Source organism: Vespula pensylvanica, chromosome 12 (assembly GCF_014466175.1).
Source record: "Vespula pensylvanica isolate Volc-1 chromosome 12, ASM1446617v1, whole genome shotgun sequence".
Taxonomy (NCBI): domain Eukaryota; kingdom Metazoa; phylum Arthropoda; class Insecta; order Hymenoptera; family Vespidae; genus Vespula; species Vespula pensylvanica.
Window position 1 is genome coordinate 4,096,141 of NC_057696.1, and position 10,216 is coordinate 4,106,356.

The 10,216-nt window shown below is 38.0% G+C and overlaps 1 protein-coding gene across 3 annotated transcripts in view; it reads left to right on the plus strand.

Annotated features, from left to right (window-relative positions):
• LOC122633518 (BMP-binding endothelial regulator protein) overlaps positions 1 to 10,210 on the plus strand; it is a 13,343-nt gene extending 3,133 nt beyond the window's left edge. For all 3 annotated transcript variants that reach the window (XM_043821478.1, XM_043821480.1, XM_043821479.1), the window contains exons 3-12: positions 3,126 to 3,350; positions 5,701 to 5,786; positions 7,260 to 7,359; positions 7,882 to 8,058; positions 8,181 to 8,363; positions 8,453 to 8,712; positions 8,843 to 9,002; positions 9,089 to 9,276; positions 9,370 to 9,764; positions 9,865 to 10,210. In XM_043821478.1, the coding sequence (XP_043677413.1) occupies positions 3,245 to 3,350; positions 5,701 to 5,786; positions 7,260 to 7,359; positions 7,882 to 8,058; positions 8,181 to 8,363; positions 8,453 to 8,712; positions 8,843 to 9,002; positions 9,089 to 9,276; positions 9,370 to 9,764; positions 9,865 to 10,120 (1,911 nt within the window). In that variant the 5' untranslated portion in view covers positions 3,126 to 3,244 and the 3' untranslated portion in view covers positions 10,121 to 10,210. The remainder of the gene's footprint in view (positions 1 to 3,125; positions 3,351 to 5,700; positions 5,787 to 7,259; positions 7,360 to 7,881; positions 8,059 to 8,180; positions 8,364 to 8,452; positions 8,713 to 8,842; positions 9,003 to 9,088; positions 9,277 to 9,369; positions 9,765 to 9,864) is intronic.
• The last annotated feature ends 6 nt before the right edge of the window (positions 10,211 to 10,216 follow it).

Sequence of the window (10,216 nt, forward strand, 5' to 3'; positions counted from 1 at the left end):
TTTTTTTTTTTTTTTTTTTTTTTTCTAAACGATTATCTCGAATTAACAGTTTAGAAACTCAAGGAAATCATAAAGGAAAAGGATAAAACTATTCGAACCTTTAATTATTTAATATATTACAAGTAGATACGTACGTACGTACGTATTAGTAGTAAATATTCACCATTTTTAGTAATACCAGCATAAATGACTCGCTAACCGGGAATCGTATAAGTAGATCGATAAAGATCAAAACGCACGGTCGATAATAGCATTGCGTTAGATTACTTTATAACGCGTACGATTGCTTAAGTGCCATTTATGTTGTCTCCCGGCTGATAATTGCTATCGTACGAGCTACGATTAAAGCGGGGATACATAGGATACCTAATTCATTATTACAAGTTTTGCGTCTGTGTGCATTAATATAGGGAGAGATCTAACAGGCGCGTGCCGATTTTCTATCGTTGTTGTAAGAAGAAGGATAAAAAAAACAAAACAAAAAAAAAATAAAAAAAACAAATCGTAGATACTGTTAATCGCGAGAATTACAAGGCTCGCGGCTAATCTTTTAACGAGGGGGAATTCGATTATTACCTTCTATCGATTACATGAATTTTTATCGTGTTTCCACATTTTTCTTCTTTTTCTTTTTCTTTTTTTTTCTTCTTCTTCTTTCATTCGTTCCTGGAACACGGTTTTTCCTTTTTCTTCTTTTTTCCCTGTCCATATATATTTTCTTTTTTCCTTTTTCTTTTTTTTTTTTATTTGTTTTTATTGAATTAATTTCCCCTATATCTTTAACTTGTGTCACTTTTATGTTTCCACTTTGAATATTATCATCGACAAAAAATATATATATATATATATATTTATTTATTCATCAATCAGATGATATCGGAAAATTCTTGTTGGCTCGCGTCCGAATACCTCACGGTGTCCTCTTCTTACATACCTATGTATGTACATATATGCTGAGAATGCGCAGAGAGGTCTGAGAGAGAGAGAGAAAGAGAGAGAAAGAGAGAGAGAGAAAGAGAGAGAGAGGAGCGCGCGAACCAAGAAGAAGAATCCGTCTTAAATTCGAACCGTGCACCGCTTCGTCGAAGGAGAGGAGCCAACGATCTCGACTTTCACAAGATGGTTTGTTTCACTGGCGCAGGGAAAACGTTCCTCCATGACGAGATCCTCCTACTCTCTTTCTCTCTCTCTCTCCCCGATTCTTTCTCTCATAAATTCTTTTTTTATCTGACAAATTTTCTCTACCTCCCTCCCTCTCTCTCTCTCTCTCTCTCTCTCTCTTTCTCTCTTATTAAGCCTATCGTTTTTTTTTTCACTCATTAATTCTCACTCTTTTTTTCTCTGTCTCTTTTCGTCTCTCTTTCACTCCTTAAGTGCAAGCTTACTGTGTTTCTTTTTCATTCATTAATTTCTTCTCTTTCTATCTCTTTCTTTTCACTATCCTCTCTCACGAACACGTGCTCGTGTTTATGAGTACTCTTCCCTCTCCCAGCCCCTTTAACCACCCTCAAATCACTACTACTAAGGATCGACGCTCATTCTTATGCTCGCGCGCACTATGAAAGAAACACGAACTAGCTGTGTACCAGTAACAACAGCAACAGCAACAGCAAAAGCAAAAGCAACAGACAAGCTTGACCGGCCTCTTTCTCTTTTCCTCTTTCCTTCTTCTTCTTCTTCTTCTTCTTCTTTTTCTCTTCCTCTTTTGCGCTGCGCTACAGCGAGCCTCTCCACGCTCCACCTTCCACGAGGATCGTTTTATTTTCGCGCGGATCGTGTTCGTGCGCACTCCTCATTTGCGCAAGTACATCTATGTATATACGTATATATATATATATATGCATGTTCACACGTATGCATATGTATATGTATGTATATGTATATATATATATGTTTGTTCGCATGTACGTATGCGAAGTTAGAATAAAGTAAAGTAAAGTAAAGTAAAGTTGGTTACTTCTCAATGTTCAAGAAAATAAATGAAAATAAAAGCAAGTTTTGCTTTGCTCTCAAAGAGACTTGTTCAAAAGGATCTTCTTTGTAGTTGTGCACGTGCACGCTCGCGGTAAAACACCTGCGCTATGGAACGATCATGTAGGAAGAACATTTAAATGAATTCTCCTTATTCCTTGGTATTCGACACTGATATCTCGACGTGACATTGATTTTCTTCGATATTTTTTTTCCTTCTTTCCCTCTGTGATTTTTATTATAATCAATTCATCTTTCTTTTCGTTCTTTTTTTTTATTTTTTTTTTTTATTTTTTTAGGTATCGATAAAAATGGATGCATGTGAATGTTTCTTTGTAATATCGTGATACGTTTATTGTGAATTTTTTATGTGAGTTTTCTCGTTACCGATAGTAACTTGTATCATGCATGTATGTATGTAGGATCTGTGCAAACGATTAAAATAACATCTTACGATTCTCTGTAAGTTCGATGATGAATTTAACGTATTCACTCACGCGGCATCGTGTCACTGCTTATGTTTAGATTTCGATAAAAATATATCAATGGCATTCGGCTATTTTTATTTTCTTAGTATTCTGACATTAAAAGTATGCAATAGGGAAGCTTACACTGTTATTTCTAAAAAAAAAAAAAAAAAAAAAAAAAAAAAAAAAGAAAAGAAAAAAAAGGAAAGAAAGAAAAAGAAGAGAGAAAAACGTCGCACGTTTCAAAGAACGTTTGAAAGAATGCACTAATATATATCGAAGTATTTTAAGAAACATAATAACATGCAATAAATGCGGTTAAATCTGATCGCATAAAATCGGCTTAAGGAACACGCGCGTAACAGGGCCAAATCTTCTTTCTTTTTTTCTTTTTTTTTTTTACAAATTTACATATACATAAATATACTTTTCCTTTTGCATTTTTTTTTATTTTTTTTTTATTTTTGGCGGATTTAAAAAAGACTTAACAAACGAAAAGAATTACGAAATTCTTGCGATAAAAGTAAAATCTCGAATAAAGTAAGATACGAAAAGGGGAAAAAGAAAAAAAAGAAAAAAAGAAAGATGGCTTAACTCAATAGTTAAACAAAAAACAAAAAATAGATAAATAAATAAATAAAATATTCTCGTTTTTTCTTTTTATTAATTAATTCGTCGATTTTTCAGGACATTCTGCGCGGGATAAGGATAAAGAAAAAAGGATAAGAAACATCGAAGAAAGAAGGAAAAAAAAAGGAATCTTGAAGAAAGAAGAAAGAAGACTAAAAGAAGTATAAAATAGAAAAATGGAGTTGGTATCGCTAACCTCATCGACACCCTTGGCGTTGGCTTTGGCCCTGGCCTTTCTATCAACGGCACGTCGTTGCGATGGTGCATCAGAAAGTATCATAGGTGCGAATAGAGATATGTTTTGGATATACGTGAATATATAAAATGAATTTAGGATGGAAAAGTGCACTCGAACAGTTTATATTTCTTTCTCTGTCTCTTTCTCTCGCGCATTCTTTCTCTCTCTCTCTCTCTCTCTCTCTCTTTCTCTCACTCTTTCTCATAGATCTCGCGGCCTAGCGTCGTTCACGCGCGTCACGCTCCATTTGTGACTTTTAAACGTTCTATTCTTGGACTATCTCCATTATCTCTCGGTCTATTTGCGCCAAGTCGAGTCGAATCATGGTCCGACGATGATTCGAAAGAGAGAGGAAGAGAAAGAGTAAGAGAGAAAGGGAAAGAAAGCTCATTTCGTGCGCTTTGTTTCGGTGAATTCGCGATACCCATGACGAATCTTTCGAATTTATTTATCTATATATCTTTCTCGCTCTTTCTCTTTCTCTTTTTTTCTTTTTTTTCTTTCTTTCTTTTTTGCGTTTCTTTCTTTCTTTCTTTCTTTCTTTCTTTCATGATCATAAAGACCACCAACACAAATCGGTATTCGTGTCTTCTTCTTCTTCTTCTTCTTTTTCTTTTTCTTTTTCTTCTTCTTCCACCGACGCGAAAGTAAAAGTAACTTTATGGCCGGTTACCCGGCAGTTCCGCGAACGCTGCACGGGAAATGGCAAAAGCCAACGACAAAGTCGGTCTCCGTGCTTGTATCCCGCGTAAACTTCGATTTACGACGTAACTTCATACAAGAGAGACTATTTCTAGAGAGAGAGAGAGAGAGAGAGAGAGAGAGAGAGAGAGAGAGAGAGAGAGAGAGAGAAAGAGAGAGAGACAGCGTTCAACAGGAGCTTCCTACGAAATCTTTCAAGTGTGCGTTGTGTAAACGCGGAACCGAAGAAACATCTTTTGTAGGTTCAAGCAAATCGTGTTAAATTCTTTTTATCAATGCTTACCAACCATGAATCCTATCGTTGAATGTTTCATTTGGGTTTTATTATGGAAAAATGAGAAGGAATTTTCGAGAGAACAGAGAACGTTGAATTTTATGAATAAAATGAGAGAGAAAGAGAGAGAGAAAAAGAAGGAGATACAAGGTATCAGGTAGAAGTGAAAGAGAACGTTAAGAAACGATCGCGAACGCCAACGCTGCGTCCTTTCTCACACGCATTCCTGCGTACTTAAAAACAAATAAGAAAAAAATAAGAAGAAAAAGAAAGATGAAAACAAGAAAAACTAAAAAAAGATTTTAATCCGAAGTAACATGAATCAAGAAAATCGTATTACTTTCAAACAACGACGTAATTATTATAAAACATCTCGTCGAAGTCGTCCGTACGCGGACGTTTGAATTTCAAAAGATGGCGCCCCGCGTGGGCGGCCATTATCGATATATATCGACGCGTCGACGTGGCGGCAAATTTAAAAGTCGACGGTCACGCGCGACGCGTTTCTTTCAAATTTGAGAAAACGAACAAAGTCGTGATTGATGAAATATCGAATTTTATCCAAGTTTTTTTCTTTTTTTCAATTTTTTTTTTTTTTCAATCATAAATACTCTACTATCTCTTTGTACGCATATATAAGAACAATTAGAAATTTTAAAAAGAAAATTGCTTCAAAGCGTCGTAAAAAATGAAATAAAAAAGTACGCTAACAATATTCCGTGAAAGATGTCTGAAAATGATACTGAAACATTTATCCTATTCCCTTCTCTCTCTCTCTCTTTCTCTGCCCCTCAACCTGTTCTAAGAAGCTTTTAACTATAAACGAGTAAATAAGAAATAAAAGAGAAAAGAAAAACTAAAGAAAAGCGTTCGAAATAAGATATTATTTCCTGGTAACGAAGAGTCATCGTTGATTTTTCTATTAACGTTACTACTACTTCTACTTTACTACTTCTACTAACTTTATCGATATATACATACTATCGTGACTACGATCAAGCCGTTTTTCTTTTATCGTCGATATGTGATCGACGTACCAAATTCGATGTCGATTCCATCCTCGTCTATTAGCGAATCGTCGAACGTATACAATAGTACGTATGTACGTGTATATATATATATATATAAACACATGTATGTACATACGTACATATATATATATATATATACATATATACATTTACATATGTACGAAGCACGTACTAGACGCGTCGGTACGGAAGAGAACGAAGGAAGCCTCCAGAATGCGAAGGTCGATCTCTTCGGAATGCTTTGGATCGCGTACAACTCTCGATGTCGCAAGGATCCTTACAGCGAATTGATTACGTACAAGACGTTAACTTCTTCCTCCTCCTCCTCCTCCTCTTTCTCCTTATTTTCCACGATCTATAACGCTTCGATCATTTATTTTCACGCAGGAAGCAGGGAGACGTGCGACGTCGAGGGCGAAGATTTCACCGTCGACAAGATCCCGAACACAAGGTGTTTCAATTGCATTTGTAAGGTAAGCGTTTTAAACGATGAAAATTGATTTGTAATTTTAAATGTTAAAAGAATATGTGTATATATGTATATATATATATATCTACATATCCTTTCCTTTTTTTTTTTTCTAATGTAAATGCATACGTCTTCAAAGTCAAAAAAGAAAAGACAAGATCAAATGTCATTGAATCGTTAATCTCATTAAGAATTGTAATTTATTAACGTGCTCCTCCATGAGGTTCTTGAATTTTTATGACATTCTTTGTTCTTCCTTTTTTTTTCTTTTCTTTTTTTATGTTTGCGCTTATGTTTACGTTTCTTTCCTTCCTTCCTTCCTTCCTTCCTTCCTTCCTTTCGTGTTTTTAGAATTCCTTTTTATTTATGCGTACTAATCGATTATTTTTAAATACACAGAGATTTTACTTCTTTTCTTTTTTCTTTCTTTTCTTTTCTTTTTTCTGTTTTAATGAAAGAGATAGATCATTCTCGCTCCATGCTCACGCCATCGTTGAATGATGGTCCAATAAGCACTCACTGAGTTTTACGACGACGAGACGGATAAGAGAAGACGTCTCTCGTTAGAGCACGTAGACCGTTTTCATAGTCCAATTCGCAGATTACATCGTTATCTCTTGTGCTTGTATGAAACTATAAAGTTTTTTCTTCTATTTTTTTTTTCTTTTCTTTTTTTTTTTTTCTTTTCTTCACGCGGATATACAGAAAGGAAGTGGAAGCCGCAGTTCGCGCAATTGCTTTGCTTTTCGTTGCGTTGCGTTGCGTTGCATTGCGCTTGCTCGCTCATGCGCCGACATGTTAGCGGTTAAAAGAGGTTAAAGAAGTTGGCCCGCTTTGGTAGAGGTCAGACCGAAGAATTTCCACTTGGACCACCCGGTCCGCGATAGATTTTATGTTCTCGATCTTACGAAGGAGAGAAGAACGCGTGCGAGACTCGACGCAGACGCCGCAACGAGTTGCCGCTCTGCTACTTATCTCCTCCTTTCGTTCATTGACTCGACGATCTCTTGCGAGTCTCGCAAGAGTTTTCAATTCATATTTTGTTTTTTTTCCCCCCTTTTTTTTTTGCTCGAAGACTCAGAAGAAGAGAGAAAAAAGAGAAAGAGAAGAAGGAAAGACAATTTCCAACGATAAAAATATTCATCTGTATCGTCATATTTCAAGAGCGGGGAGGATCTTCGGCCTAAAAGTTTCTTTTTCTCTTTTCTTTCTTTCTTCTTTTTTTTTTTTTTAGACAACTTTCTTTGTTCTTTCCTTTTTTCTTATCTTTCTTTCCTTTTCTTTTTCTAACTCTTTCGCTGGTATCATGTACCTGTTCTTTTCCCGCTTTCTTCTTTTTCTTTCTTTTCTTTCTTTTTTAACAGAACATTTACACATGTACGACACCTAGAGATTTTATTTTTTTAATTATTTATCTGAATTTTTTTTCGAAGAAGCATGGCGCGCTTATATTATTTTTACTTTTGCCTGTTTGTAGAACGGATTCGTTGAGTGTTTGAAGCATCAATGTCCCAGTACCGAAGGTTGCTATACCCTACTGGAATCTCGAGACGACGAGTGTTGCCACAGGTGCAAAGGTACGTTACGCTAATGAAGCTAATCGAGCTAAACAGCGAGGGCAAGTTAGCGACACTGTCCTGAGTCTTTTTATATTCCGAGGAAGAATAAGAAAAAGAGAGAGAAATAGAGAAACAGAGAGAGAGAGAGAGAGAGAGAGAGAGAGAGAGAGAGAGAGAGAGACAGGAGAGAAGAGAGTCAAGGAGTGGTAAGCATTGTTTTAAGGCACAAAGGCACTTCTGTTCGTCGACACCGCGATAAACTCGAGGAACTGTTTACGCTAAGACTCGCTGACAGATGCTCCGTCCTCTTATCAATCTCTATTAATTATGTTAATTGTGACGTAAGTAAGTCCCGTTGTCGAGCGCCTCTCTCTCCGATGACAAAACTCAGGATACCGCATTGGAAAAATACTCAATGTTAACTTTAATCGTTTCATTCTCTTTCTCTTATTTCTTCGATCCGATTTAACGATTTCCCATTCTCAGGAAGTACGTTATTTCGATTTTTATTCTGACACGTTAAATGCGATTAAAATAAAGGCTGCCTGCGAAACGGAGTTTATCACGAGTCCGAGACAGAGTGGACCGAAGGAAATGACCCATGCCGGATCTTCACTTGTAAAGCTGGGGTTATCACCGAATCTAGGCTACGATGTTACACGCCTTGTTCGAAACCAATACCAGCTGCGCCTGGACAATGTTGTCCCGTATGTCCAGGTATGATACGCTTATAAAAGTTATAAAAGTCGGATTAATTAGGTTAGATATTGTCCGTAGCTTCCGTTCATTGTTTTCGATTTCTTTTCTTTTTTTTTAACGATCTTGATCCTTAATGATAGGATGTTACGTGAACGGTCAAAAAGTAACGGCAGAGAGATCTGTCACCACAACGGAGGATCCCTGCGTGACCTGTAGATGTAACATGGGCCGATTAACTTGCGCCAAACAAGCCTGTCCCGTTCTTCATTGTCCAGCTTCTAGAATCGTTCATGAATCAGGAGATTGTTGTCCTCATTGCAAAGGTGGGAAGAAGAGGATCGATCGTATAAACATAATCGTTTTTAAATAACTTAACGTTGTCACGATTTAATTGATCTATAATTATCGATAGGCAGTGGAAGGTTCCTGTCACCTCCCAAAGGTGCTTGCATGTTGGGTACAGCCGTTCATAATTCTGGTTCTCAATTCTACGTCGACGAATGTACGCGTTGCATTTGTACCAACTCGGTGATATCGTGCACAAAGGAAACATGTCCGGTATTGGAATGCACCAGCGAGCATCAGATAACGTTGCCGAGTCGTTGTTGTCCTCAGTGTCCTTTAGTCGAAGAAAGTCGGGCATCTTGCACGTACGGCGGCAGAACTTATGGGGCGAGTATTGTATCTCTGCAAATCCATTGGATCTAACATGGATCGTTTAGAAAGGAAGAAAGAAAAAGGAGAAAGATCGTTATTAACGCCGATGCAATCGAGTTTAAATGTTCTTTTTTGACCTAGGCAGGATGGCGAAACTTGGAAGCTTGATTCCTGCAAGGCATGCGCTTGCATGCAGGGTAAGGTACGATGTGCCATGCCGATGTGCCCACCATTGAACCTACCGTGTCCACCGAACTCGAGATTGGAGCATCCCGAAGGACAATGTTGTCCTCGTTGCGTGGAAAGTGAGTCAATATCGAGATGTACATATTAATATCCTAGAAAACCGTTCGACGAGCGAGAAAGAACGTAAAAGTATAACTTGAATCAGGTGACGGTGTGTGTACTGTGTTCGGTGACCCCCATTACCGCACCTTCGACGGTAAATTCTTCAGCTTCAAAGGCGCGTGCAAGTATCAGTTGGCTAGCGACTGCGTCGGACATACGTTTAGCATACGCGTGACGAACGACGCAGGCTCGACGAGATCTTCGGCTTGGACGAAAACGATAGCCATGAAGGTATATAAGATTATATTACGCAAGACAATGTGTCCCCGTTAGAGAACAAGTCATTTATTTATCCTTCATTATCTACGAATTCTCTGCTTTAAGATCGGCGATCTGAAGGTGAATCTGGGTCAGAAGATGAAGGTAAAAGTGAACGGTAAGAAGGTCGACGTGCCGTACAGCGTGCCAAACAAGCTCGACGTTAACAGAACGGCCGACAGCATAGTCGTAAACACGCAGATTGGTATCAAAGTTCTTTGGGATGGTATAAGTTTCCTTGAGATATCAGCGTCTACCTCCTACAGAGGTAGATTGTGCGGTCTCTGTGGAAACTTTAATTCTTTACCGAAAGACGATTTCACGACACGACGTGGTAGACTCCTACAGGATCCTCAACCGTTCGGTCAATCCTGGGCGGTTGGAGCAAAGAAGATGTGTGCTCGTCCGCGCACGGTTAATCCAGAGAGGGAGAGACGTTGCAGAGGGAGGAAGGATCATCGGTAAAGATCCAATCGTACTATACGTAGAAAGAAACCGAATGTTTTATTAAACTATACTACTATGTAGATACTGAAACGAAGTAACGCGTTCCTCTTACAGATTGTGCAATCGCCTGAGGTCGCAGATCTTTGATCCCTGCCACAAGAAAGTCAATCCAACTATGTACTATAAAGCGTGTCTTCAGGATATGTGCGAGTGCCCGACCGAGCACTGTTATTGCGAGTCTTTCATGGCGTACGTTCACGAGTGCAAGAGATTGGGTATACAGTTGCCACATTGGAGGAAATCGACGAGATGTCGTACCGTTTGGGATCAATCGAATGATCCTGTGCCTTTGAACAAACGTTTGCATTAACGTTTGCTTTTTCGCGAAAGAAGTCGATGGACGATAACGTGTATATTTTTTTTTTCCTTTTCTTTTCTTTTTCTCTTTTTCGTGTTTGTTTTTTTT